The sequence below is a fragment of the Hemiscyllium ocellatum genome, chromosome 21, assembly GCF_020745735.1.
Source record: "Hemiscyllium ocellatum isolate sHemOce1 chromosome 21, sHemOce1.pat.X.cur, whole genome shotgun sequence".
NCBI classification, from domain to species: domain Eukaryota; kingdom Metazoa; phylum Chordata; class Chondrichthyes; order Orectolobiformes; family Hemiscylliidae; genus Hemiscyllium; species Hemiscyllium ocellatum.
In genome coordinates this window covers 60,686,667-60,700,175 of record NC_083421.1, presented here as the reverse complement: position 1 = coordinate 60,700,175, position 13,509 = coordinate 60,686,667, and the positions used below count along the sequence as shown (strand labels likewise).

General features: G+C 43.7%; 1 protein-coding gene across 2 annotated transcripts in view; it reads right to left on the bottom strand.

The window, feature by feature from the left end:
• Positions 1–2,391: 2,391 nt before the first annotated feature.
• LOC132825922 (collagen alpha-1(XXVII) chain-like) overlaps positions 2,392–13,509 on the bottom strand; it is a 593,955-nt gene continuing 582,837 nt past the window's right edge. For both annotated transcript variants that reach the window (XM_060841558.1, XM_060841557.1), the window contains exons 60-61: positions 5,416–5,634; positions 2,392–3,355 (exon numbers count right to left, since the gene is read on the bottom strand). In XM_060841558.1, the coding sequence (XP_060697541.1) occupies positions 3,209–3,355; positions 5,416–5,634 (366 nt within the window). In that variant the 3' untranslated portion in view covers positions 2,392–3,208. The remainder of the gene's footprint in view (positions 3,356–5,415; positions 5,635–13,509) is intronic.

Sequence of the window (13,509 nt, the reverse complement as noted above, 5' to 3'; positions counted from 1 at the left end):
GATCTATCCTGTCTATACCTGACATAGTGATGTGCTTGACTCTTAATACCCTCTGGGCATTTAGGGATGGGCAATAAACGCTGACTATATCCAACGAATGAATAATTTAAACAATTCAGAATGTGAAAATGTAGTGATGTGATTAAAACATATGACTCTGCTGTTTCTAATGACTGACAGGGTAGATGTTGAGAAGGTGGGGAATCCTGGACGAAGGGATGTTGTGACAGAATAATTTAAAACTAAGGAACAAAGTAATTACTTCAGTTTGGTAGTGATTACCTTGACTTTTCCAGCCCAGAGAGCTGTGTAGGTTAGATCACTGAATGCATTTGAAGAAAGATGTTGTAAAACTTGAAAGGGTGCAGAAAAGATTTACAAGGATGTTGCCAGGGCTGTAGAGTTTGAGCTACAGGGAGAGAGTGAATAGACTGGGGCAGTTTTCCCTGGAACATCAGAGGCTCAGGGGTGTCCTTAAAGAGGTTTATAAAATCATGAGGGGCATGGATAGAGTAAATAGACAAGGTCTTTTCCCTGGGATGGGGGAGTCCAGAACTAGAGGGGCGTAGGTGTAGGGTGAGAGGTGAAAGATTTACAAGGGACCTAAGGGGCAACGTTTTCACACAGAGGGTGGGGTGTGTGTATGGAATGAACTGTCAGAGGAAGTGGTGGAGACTGGTACAATTGCAACATTGAAAAGGCATCTGGATGGGTATATGAATAGGAAGGGTTTAGAGGGATATGGGCCGGGTGCTGGCAAGTGGGATTAGATTGAGTTGGGATATCTGGTCGGTATGAAGGAGTTGGACCGAAGTTGGGTGGTAGATTGATTTTTGACATATTGAGGAGGTGAGGGCTACCATGAGCTGACAAGAAAGAGAAGTCGAGGTCTGGGGCAGATCTTATTGAATATTGAGACAGGCTTAATCATAAGATATAGGACCAGAATGAGAGGCCCTTCAGCCCATTGATTCTGCTCTGCCGTTCGACCGTGACGGAAATATTTCTCAATGCCCACTCTCCTGGTAACCTGGAGAGCTGATTGGCCCACTCCCACTTCTGATGTCTGTATGCTTCTTGAATAATACACAAAATGTTCACGCCAGGTTTCGTTGCTTCAGTTTGAAATATTTATTTCAGTAACATTTCAGAAACTTTTAATTTCAAACAATGGAAGAGTCTTAGCCCCATCAAGGCTAGCAAAGGCTGAGTAAGATAATTCACAGCTAAATAGTGAATTCTGCACAGAACGTTTAAACCTCTGTGGCTAAGGCAATTATGATACTGACGTCTGCGGATGGCCATTTTATGGCTACTCTGTTTCTATAGCAACAGACACACACACAGAAAAAAAAGCAAATGGAATAGATGGAAAAAAAATCCAAAAATGAAGTAAAAAACAAACTTTAAACAAAAGAAAATAAAAATAAACAAAGCTGAAATGTATTCAGAATGGAACCAAAATGTATGAGGTATTCTGATGGCTGGCTTTTTTCAACTGTATTCTTAGATTTTTGTTTAAAAAATGCAATAAATTTAAAATAATGTATTAGAATTCTAGATTTTTCACATATTTCCTTCAAAGTAAAAAAAAATTCAAGAATTAAAAAGCGCTTAAAGCATTTTCCTAAACAGTACATTTAGACTCTGCATATCTTTAGATTTGAAACACTGAAATATTCTCTTCAACGCACCAAATTTACACAATAGACAAGCATAAACAGAAAGAACTCTACATTATTCTCCAAGACCAGTTGGGTGTTGAAGCAACATCTTTACACCTGCTACACACAAAGGACCAGTCTATTTCAAAACATAGACATCTGTGTTGGGACCAGGCAATGGTTCCTCCTTTAGACCGAAGTTTTAAAAATATTTAAATAACATTAAATAGCAGATTGTAAAATATTGACACACTGTATACAACAGAAACATTGTACACAATGTGCGGAGAAGATGCAAAAAAAATCTATCTTTGTTTCAGGAAAGACTCAGGTTTCTTTAATTATTAAAAGCTTCTCTAAATATTAATTACAGCTTTTGGGGCAACTTTGTACAAAAGCGTTCAGGACAGAGTAAAACAAAGATAACAAACGACAAAACAGCAAAAACTCTCAGCGATTTCCTCAACTCCCTTCCTTCGTTTTATTTTAGAAACAAATATTGGTCACTCAGGCACTCAGGAACAGTAGGGTTTGGAACCTCTCTGAAGCACAATTAAATAATCTCTTCAAATATTAAAGGCACTCTAGACATCATTAACTTAACAATTACTGTCGTACTTAAGGTTTCCTTTGCAGGTGTCAGTGGGAGGGGCGCACACTCTCAAAACATTGACCCTCCCATTCACATCCCTATTCCCCCCCACCCTGGACAACTCCCCCTTGCCCCCACCACCCTCGTGGTAATTACATAGCACCAGTGATTCGAAAACGACATGTGGATATCGACAATAAAACACAAGAACGTGAGCACCAATTCCAGACAATGAGAGGTAGAAAAAAAATCACCCCACGAAGTTCATCCTACTAGCACCATGTCATAATCACTAGGAAACTGGACCCAACCTCCTTTATCACTTGGTTTCACCATGCCCGGGACTGACCAATTAGTTCAGGCGTTTGGTGGCTGAGAGCTAAACATTGGAATCATTCACACTTCAGATGAAGTGTCATGGATTTCGGAAATTTTATCAACCCTTGATAGTTCCTCTAGTTTCTCCCTTTACTATTGCACATTGGAGATTGCTTAGTAGACAATGCAGGTCACCAGCTCTATCGACTACATGCAATCAACGTTTCTGAGTATCCCATAACTTGGGACTGCTGAACAGAATGCTGGCTAAGCCACTACAAATCAATTTGTTATTTTCCCCCCTTTCTCTCTCTCTCTGTCTTTTTAAAATGGATCTTCTGCAACTCACTTCGATCCATTCCTTCATACACAGCAGCCTACAGACTCTTAGGCTAAAGGGTGAAAACCTTCAATTTTAGTTGCTTTAGGCTAAATTCTTCCCCACGAAACAGGTCCTCTTAATGTCTCTTTACAGTTTTTTTTTCTGATTTTAAAGAAAGCTATTGCGTAGCCTTCTCTGATGGGTAATGTGATATTCCCACACATCATGTCAGCAATTCCTTGAGTTTTATTTGAATACACAGTAAAGGATAACTATGCTCTGATGTGGGTTAAAGATGGTCAATCTGTTGTCTCAGAGAAAGCAGACAGGCCCAACCTCAAGGTGGTAATGTAGTCCAGGCTTTGGTTGTGGTAAGTTATAAATACCAACTATCGGCAACTGATTGGGATCCTGGGTGTGAAACAGGAAGTGTGTCTGGTGCCATCGTCCATCTTTTATCTGAAAACCAACACCAATGAAAACAAGAACTGTCAGCACGTTTTACTTACATCTACGATAGGAAGCACCAAAGCCATGGGCTTGCGGAAATTTAGAAAATTCACTTCAAACCCTCCCCCACACCCCTCCCTTTCTCTGCTCTGAGATCGACAGCACAGTAGTGCAGTGGTTAGCACTGCTGACTCGCAGCGCCTCGGACCTGGGTTTAATTCCACCCTCAGGTGACTCTCAGTGTGGAGTTTGCACATTCTCCCTGTGTCTGTGTGGGTTTCCTCCCACTGTCCAAAGAAGTGCAAGTCCGGGTAGACTGGCTGTGGGAGATTGCCCATGGTTTTGCAGGCTAGCCATGGGAAATATAGGGTGTGGGGGAGCAACTTGAGTGAAGTTCTTTGGAAGGTCAGTGTGGGCTGAATGGCCTGCTTCCACACTGTAGGGGTTCTATGTTCTTTTAAAAATGACTTCTTTGACTGAGCTTCTGGTCTAATGGCTTTGTAAGTGGCTCAGTGTTAAACTGGAACACAGCGCTGACCCTGTGAAGCATCTCGAGATGTTCCAAGGTGAAAAAGGCCAAAGAAAAGCTCATTGTTTTTGTGTTTTCTTCTCTGTCGCCATTAAGCCTGTGTAGCCATGCCTCCCATCCATCAACCTTCCCTCTTCACTCTTCTCCACACTCCCCACCTTTCCCAGGCTCTGCATTTGTTTGACAGCCGTCATGATGTTGTGAAACTTGAAAGGGTGCAGCAAAGACTTACAAGGATGTTGCCAGGGTTGGAGGATTTGAGCTACACAGAAAGGCTGAACAGGCTGGGGCTGTTTTCCCTGGAGCGTCGGAGTATGAGGGGTGACCTTATAGAGGTTTATAAAATCATGAGGGACATGGATATGGTAAATAGAGAAGGTCTTTTCCCTGGGGTGGGGGAGTCCTGAACTAGAGGGCATAGGTTTAGGGTGAGAGGGGAAAGATATAAAAGGGACCTAAAAGGCAACTTTTTCACACAGAGGGTGGTGTGTGTATAGAATGAGCTGCCAGAGGATGTGGTGGAAGCTGGTCCAATTACAACATTTAAAAGGCATCTGGATGGGTATATGAATAGGAAGGGTTTGGAGGGATATGGGCCAAGTGCTGACAAATGGCATTAGATTAATTTAGGATATCTGGTCAGCATGGATGAGTTGGATGCTGTACATTTCTCTGACTCTATTTTCCTAAGTTCTCCCAGCTTGGATGGAAAAAGTCTGAGGCCGTTTGGAATGTTAACACTCTCCCTTACTGTGAATCCGTTGGCCAATTAAGTGAATGTGAACAAATAAAAGAACTCTTGGATTTCTTTCAGTGATCTGTACTCGGAGTCAACCAAGGCATTTATCACAGAGAAGGAGGCCATTCGGTCCATCAAGTACATTCCAGCTCTCTGTATGGTGACCTATTCCTTTCACTCAGTGAGTGGGTAGATCTGGAATGCACTGCCTTGAGATGTAATGGACACAGCTTCAATTGAGGCATTCAAGAAGGGCACTGGATGGTTATTTCAGCAGAAATAATGTGCAAAGGCATGGGCTGAAAGCAGAAGAGGGCTGTCGCATTTTGAGGTACAGGCGTAGACACGATGGGCTGAATGGTTTCCTTCTATACCATAACAGTTCTGCTTTTGTCTCCATTTCCTGCCATTCCAACTTTATCCCCATAGCTACAGACATAGGGTCATACAGCACGGAAACAGACCCTTCCCTCCAATTTGTCCACGTTGACCACGTTTCCCAAACTGAACAACTCCCAGTTGCCTGCATTTGCCATGTACTCGTCTAAACTTTTTCTATTCATGTACCTGTCCAAATGTCTTTAAAATGTTGTAACAACACCTCACCCCTACCACTTCCTCTGGCAGCTCATTCCACATATGCACCACCCACTGCGTGAATAGGTTGACCCTCAGGTCCCTATCAAATCTTGCTCTATTCACCTTAAGAATAAGCCCTGCAGGCTTATTTCCCTTAAATGCCCATTCAAACCCCAACAAAGTCACTTCTAGTTCCATTCAGAAGGGCAGAGAGGGTTTTACCTGACAGTTGTCTACCACCACCTTGGGTTCCAGCTGCCCTCCGGCTTCCAGCATCAACCCGTTCCAGGACTTGAACTTGACAGCTTGTTTGAAGGGTTTTTTTGAGCTCCCATCTGTCCAGACTGGCACATTGAGACAGTGGATGGTGATGTGTTGGACTGCCTCCGAGCTGAGCAAGTGTAAGAAGTTCATCTGGACCCGTCCGACTGAAAACTCCAACTGAAAGCAAAGAGTCAGGAGAAAGCCGTCACATTCAGAGTAGGAACTGCATGAGTTCAAATCCCGCCACGGCAGATGGTGCAATTTGAATTCAATAAAGAATTTGGAATTAAAGGTCTAATGATGACCATGAAACCATTGTTAATTGTTGGAAAAACCCATCTGGTTCATTAATGTCTTTTAGGGAAGGAATTCTACTGTCCTTACCTGGTCTGGGTCTACATGGAACTCCAACCCCACAGCAATGTGGTTGACTTTAGCTTCCCTCTGGGCAATTCGAGATTGTATATAAATGTTGGCCTAGCCAATGATGCCAAATCCCATGACTGAATAAGGAAACCACGCAATAGAAAGTCTTGTCTACAAACTAATAACTCCCCTCCCTTCCTGAGGAGATGACAGCCTGGTGATGTGATTGCTGGGCTAGTAATCTACTGTCCCAGGTAGTGTTCTGGGGTCCTGGGTTCAAATCTCACCAATGGTAGACAGTGGAGCCAACCAGATCAATCTCAATGGATATCTGGATTTAAGACTTTAATGATGACCATGAAACCATTCCTGATTGTTGGAAAAATCCACCTGGTTCATTACTATCCTTCAGAGAAGGAATTCTGCCATCCTGACTCAGTCTGGCCTACATGTGACTCCTGACCCACAGAAATATTGTTAACTTATATCTGCCCTCTGAGCAATAAATGCTGGCTTGGCCAGTGACACCCACATCGTGGAAATGAATTTAAAACACTTCCTCTCAAAGCCAGTCCACCATCTACAAGTCAGGAGTGTCCTGGAATATTGCCCACTTGCCTGGATGGGGGCAGCTCCAACAACACTTAAGAAGCTAGACACCATCTTAGACAAAGCAGCCACTTGATTTGGCACCACATCCCCAAACATCCACTCCCTCCCCCACCGACACTCAGTAGCAGCAGTGTTATCCACAAGGTGCGCTGCAGAAATTCATCAAAGATCCTCAGACAGCACCTTCCAAACCTATGCCCACTTCCATCTAGAAGGACAAGGGCAGCAGATACACGGGAACACCACCCCCTGCAAGTTCACCAAGCCACTCACCGTCCTGAATTGGAAATATATCTTTGTCCCTTCACTGTTACTGGGTCAAAATCCTGGAATTCCCTCCCTAAGGACATTGTGGGTCAACCCACAGCAGATGGACTGCAGCGATTCAAGAAGGCAGCTCACCCCCACCTTCTCAAGGGGCAACTAGGAACGGGCAATAAATACTGGGCCCAGCCAGCGATGCCCATGTCTGATGAATAAATAACAAAAACACTGAACATCTGAAAGAAAAACATGAAAAATGTCTTCCCCGCTGTTTTATTTCCCCTTTTTTGAATATCTTAGTGGTCATCCCTTTTCACTGTCGGGTGTACAGCTGGCCATCCTTTTAAATCTCCTTTGGTTTCATCTCCTGTTTCAAAATGTTTATGGCATAGTCAGAGCCCATTCGGCCCGTCTCTCTGCGGCTGAGATCCGAGCCATCCAGTTCCATCTCATCGTTGTTAGCTCTGGCTCTCTAGGAGCCAATAACCTTGAAGAGGATCCATAGGGTCCTGCCTTGAGTTTCCACTTGTCACCCGGTAGTATTCCCTGCTACTCTGTTCCAACAACCACCTTCTCATTCAATCTCCTGTGACTCCTGTCCTAACACAGAAGTTCCCTTTAGTTACTTTTCCACCCGGTCTCTTTAAAATTCCATTAGATTGAAATATAGTAGTAGGCCATTCAGCCCTTCGAGCCTGTATGCTTGGACTGAACAGAGTCAGAAGTCACATGACACCAAGTTATAGTCCAACAGGTTTATTTGAAATCACAAGCTTTCGGAGCGCTGCTCCTGCGTCACTTGACGAACCACTTCACCTGACAAAAAGATAGCTTTCTGAAAGCTTCTGATTTCAAATAAACCTGTTGAACTATAACTTGGTGTTGTGTGACTTGCCACAGTGCTGATAGGGGCAGAGTTTTTGGGTTTTGATTCAGCAACAGTGGGCATGGTGATATATTTCCAAGTCAGGATAGAGAGTAATTTAAGGAACAAAACTAGAATGGTGGGATTTGAACATTAAACCAGGTCTTTAGATTTTGGACCCAGTGATATCACCCGTACACTACTTTACATGACTAGTAATGTCTAAACCTAAACCTGAAAAGTGATCTCAAATCCCACCTTTGTATTACATTTTGATTAATTAAATAATCTGGAATTTAAAAAAGTTACAAATATATCTTGGCGCTGAGTAAATTACTGTCTTGTCACAAATGTTTGTCAGGATCACAAATGTCCTTTTGGGAAGAAAACTTGTTGTTTTTACCAGATCTGACCTACATGTGACTCCAAACCCACAGCAGTGTGGTAGTTTTCACTGACCTCGGAAACAGCCATACGAGACACTCAGTTGTGGTCTAAGATGGTAACTGATCGCATTATATTGCAATAAATACTGAAAGGGTTGCTTCAACTGTCCGGAACTGTTGTTGACCCAATAGGGTAGGTCTCTAAAGGATACACAGACTCACAGCTAAGCAATAGTTCCAATAACTATTGCATAACTTTTCCTAAGTGTTTGCTGCTGTAGCCAAGGTTACAACTGGGTTGTAGTACTGATGCACAGTGTTTGATCTGTAACTACAGAGGAAATCCATACAGTATCAAGGTTAAAGTTACATTTATCATACTTGAAAACATAATTAGACCTAGGAATTGGCTATTTGACTCATCTGAGTTGTGCTAGCTCGTGGAAAGAATATTTCTTGGAAAGAGGGTGGTGTGTGTATGGAATGAGCTACCAGAGGAAGTAGTGGAGCCTGGTACAATTACAACATCTAAAAAGCATCTGGATGGTCGTATGAATAGGAAGGGTTTGTGGGGGATATGGGCCAAGTGCTGGTAAAGGGGACTAGATTAGTTTGGGATATCTGGTCAGCATGGACAAGTTGGGCCAAAAGGTCTACTTCCGTGCTGTACATCTCTCAGACTCATGTGATATGCAAAGGTTTAGAATCCCAGAGCTAAACCTGGAGCAGCAGCAGGCATGGCCGTTTGTAGGAGAGGCCAGAATTGGAATGCTAGGGAGACCAGGTTTGGAGGGTTATAAGGCTGGAGGAGATGAAGGGTGAAGCGATGATGGAATCTGAAAACAAGGCTAACTTTACAGTCAAGGAGCTACCCAATCTGGAGGAAGCGTAGGTCAGTGATGCTGAGAGTGGGCATGGGTGGTGGTGGGGTAGGGGGAATGGGAGTTGCTCTGAGTCAGGATAGGAATAGAATGTGGGAAAGTAGCCAGGAGTGGGTTAAAATGGTTGAATATGGCAATGGTGTTGGATTAGACAAGGGAATCCACAGTCAGGGCAGGGGGCTGGATGACAGGCAGACTCTGGTGATGTTATGGAGTTGGAAATGGGAGGTTTTAGGCTTAGTGTGAACATTAGGTTGGAGGCAGCATTAAGCAAAGGAATGGAATTCAGAGCTTGAGGCAGAGACTGAAGATGAAATTGGTTGTAGGAAATATAGAAACACAGAGCAGAAGCAGGCCATTCCGCCCTGCCAGTCTGCCCCGGCATTCATTATGATCATGGCTGATCTTCCCCTCATACAGGACTGGGTGTTGGACAAGTAGTGAATGCAATTTCTGAAGAATGATAGGGTCAACAGAGATGGACGGGAGGGAGAGCTGGGTGCTGAGCGTGTATACATGAAAACAGATGGGTGTCTTTGGATAATGATGTCCAGGGCCAGGGATGGAGACAGGAGGTAGCCAGGGATAAATCCTTGAAAGATACCAGAGGCAGAAGGAAAAGATACAGTCACCATGGTCTTACTGGACCCTAGGGCTGCTCTCTCATTAGAGAGACATGACTGATGATGGTTTAACCCAAGAGTTACTGCACCTCAGGTGAGGGAGATGTTGAGAAGGAGAAACCTTCATGGTAACCTCAGCTGACGTGGGAATTGAACCTATGCTGTTGGCATCACTCTGCATCGCAAACCAGCAGTCCAACCAGGAAAAGGAATGGGAGACATTGCAATGATTCTCTGGTTGAGGGTGGGTCAGGAGTGGCCTAGTGGTAATTTCATTGGATCATAGACCCAGTTAATGTTCTAGGGTTGTGTATTCAAACCTCACTGTGATGACATTAGAATTCAAGAGACACCAGGCCCACATCAAGGGGATTGACTTTTAACAGTCCTCTGTGCAATGACACCCTCACCTGTGAACACGTCATTTTAAAAATAGCATATGCCCTGAAGCCTTCAGAGCTATACAATAAAACCAGGGCCAATGTGACAGCTCTAACGTTCGTTGTGCATAACTGAGTAGCACAGGGTGAGTTTGGGTTTTATGTGTTAGTTACAGCATTTATTTGTCAGAATTTACATAGTTACAGGTTGAGTCCTGGTTTAAATTGTTGTATTTATGCCTCCCCTAACTATATAAACTAACACATTTGTTACAAGATTCTACAGAACTATTTGCCAACAGGGACAAGGTTAAAGCATCGTCACAATATTTGTTGGGTAACTATATGCAGTTGTTATTTATTCAACAACATGAAAAGGGTTATTCAAACCTTTACTGTTCAGAATGCAGAAACAAGAGGCTTCTGTTTCAGTCCTCTGAATCATTTCCGTAACTTATACCCCAGCTTCACTCTCCCACCTGGGGGCTCTCCTTTGATACCCTTCCCCCATCCCAGAATCTACTCGCCTCAGACTTAAAATCCCAGTCGCTCTCCATCAGCCCTCACTCTCTTTTTCAGACAAGATGTTAGACGGGCCACAGGTGGATGTGAGAGATCCCAAGACCACTATTTTGCAGAAGAACAGGGGTGTCTTTCTTGATGTTTGAACAATATCAGTCCCTCAATAAATGGCACAAAAGCAGGTTCCCCGGGCATTGTCTCGTTGCTGTTTGTGGGAGCTTGCTGTGAACAAACTTGCTGCCATGGTGACAGGCATTGAACTGATTTCATTGGATGCAAAGTGCTTTAAGACCTCTGGTTGTGCTGAAAGGTGCTACACAAATGCAGCCTTTCTTTCTGGGGTCACTCAATGCAAGTTTCCACTGGCTTCCAAGAGCTTGCTGATTTTAGCCTGGCTCCACTTTGAAAATTATTTCCCTTACTTTCTGGACTCACCAATCCAAGGCAATGGTTTCCCTCCACTCTGCCCCTTAGCCATTTGAAATCAGGTCACATCCTCAATACTTTAAACTCGCAGAAATGAAAATACAATTAGCGTACCTCAACCTCACAACTTTAGCCAAGAGCAGCTTGTGGCACAGTTGGTGATACCTCTGCCTCTGATCCAGAAACTCAGTGGCCAAGACCACTTTAGGACCAAGGTGAACGGTTCAATTATCACTCTTTACACCCTCCCAGTACACAGGCCAACAGCAGCCAGTAAGGTTCAGAGAGTTCTTGGGCTGACCATGTGGTATTAAGAAAATTGGAGTCTCTCCCATCACTACCCACAACTGCATTCTCCAACATGCATGGATCATGTATGTAACCACAGTAACTTGATCTCTGCAAGGGGCTAGTCACCTGAAAAGTGTTTGATAAGGCACCACATATTAGGCCACTTATTAAGAGCCCATAATGTTAGGGGTAGCATATTAGCACGAATAGAGGATTGGCTAACTAGTGGAAGCCATGATGTGGTGGTGCCAGGGTGGACAAGGTCAAAAGTCACACGATACCAGGTTATAGTCTAACAGGTTTATTTAAAATCACAAGTTTTCAGAGCGACACTCTTTCATCTGACAGTGAGCTAGCCCCTGCATGTCATCTGATGAAGGGGCAGCGCTCCAAAAGCCTGTGATTTCAAATAAACCTGTTGGATTATTACCTGGTGTTGTGTTACTTCTGACTTTTAACTAATGGAAGGCAGAGTACTCGGATAAGGGAGGCATTTTCAGGATGGCAACCTGTAATTAGCAGAGTGCCCCAGGGATCAGTGCTGGGGCCACAGTTATTGACAATATATACTAATGAAGGGCTTATGCCCAAAACATAACTCTCCTGCCCCTTGGATGCTGCCTGGCCTGCTGTGCTTTTCCAGCACCATACTTTTCACCTCTGACTCTCCAGCATCTGCAGTTCTCACTTTCCTCTAATATAAATTTAATGAATTTCATGAGGAAAGTGAACTTCCTACAGCCAAGTTTGTAGATGACATAAAAATAAGTGGGAAGGAGAAAAACAAATTGCCAGTAAGTTAACATTTCAAGTCTTGTGACTCTTCATCAGAACTCTGCTCTCTTCCCTCAGATACTGCCACACCTGCAGAGTTTCCCCACAAATTTTTGCTTTTGTTTCAGATCTCCAGCATCTGCAGTTTTTAGTTTTGTTTTAGTGAATCTGTGGAATTCTTTACCACAGAGGACTGTCTAGGCTGGGTCATTAAGTATATTCAAGGCTGGGCTGGGCAGGATTTTAATCAGAAAGGGAATCAAGAGTTTTGGGGAAAAGGCAGAAAAGTGGAGTTGAGGATTATCAGATCAGTCAAGATGTTATTGAATGGCAATGTAGACTTGATAGGCTGAATGTCTACTTATGCTGCTATCGTCCAGATGACCAGTGTGCATAAAGCTTCAAGATGTCTACTGACCAGGGGCTTCTACATTCAGGCTGGAGTATCACAGACACACTGGATCGGATTGATAACTGAGTCTGCAGCTTTTATTAGAGTTTCAACCGTCTGGGTGCAAATGAGAGTCTGTCATATAAACTGAAAGAACTGCGGATGCTGGAAATCAGAAACAAAAACAGAAATTGCTGAGAAAGCTCAGCAAGTCTGGCAGCAGCTGCAGAGAGAAATCAGAGTTAAAGTTTCGGGTCCGGTGACCCTTAGAACAGATGTTAGTTAGGAAGAAATTGTTTTTTGATGCAAAAGATAGGGTGGCGGGGGGAGGGGGTAAGGAGTATTCGATAGGTGTGGATAGAGCCTAGAGGGAGAGGACATTTGTCCACTTAGCTGCACTTTAGATAGCAAAAACAGAAATTGCAGGAATAACTCAACAGATCTGGCAGCATCTGTGGAGAGAGAAGGCAGAGTTAACATTTCGGATCTAGTGACCCTTCCTCAGAACTGATGGTAGCTGGGAAAAGGTTGTTTTTCATATAGAAGATAGGGTGCGGTACTAAGGAGCAGACATTAGGTGAGAATAGAGCCCAAAGAAAGTGGAGTATTGGACAGACAAAGGAACCGGCAACAATGTTCTTCTCTCTCTCCAGGCTCTATCCACTTATTGTTTACTCCTTACCCCCTCCACCCCACGTCCGGCATTTAAAGTTTTTAGGTTGAAATCGTTAAAGCCAACAACTTGAGAGGAGTACTGTATTTTAGACAAATTTGACAACAATGCAGTACTGCTTTTTGGTCTCAGCACTGCCACCTGGAGTTCCTGACCAGTACTGCCACTTCAAACAGCAACCTTCAGATTCCAAAACACGTTCATGGTTTCACATTCTGAAACTGTGAAATACAAAACGCCACGGACTCTGCTGTTGGTAGTATCGAACAATGAGTCATTGGCCTTGCTGAAAACGTTGCTGAACACATTGTAAAGCCTTGTCCTCTCATGTTCATCAGGACCAGTGCAAGAATACCCAATTCCAGACCGCCCCACAATTCAAGGATGTTTACTGATGAAGAGTTGATGTTTCGGCTTATGTCCAAAACATCGACTCTCCTGCTCCTCAGATGCTGCCTGACCTGCTGTATTTTTCCAGCGCCATACTTTTTGACTCTGATCTCCAGCATCTGCAGTCCTGACTTTCTCTTGATTGAACGAGGACCCTTTTCTTTACCTTTCTGCAATGTTTTGAAAAGGGAAGGATTTCCAGCACCAG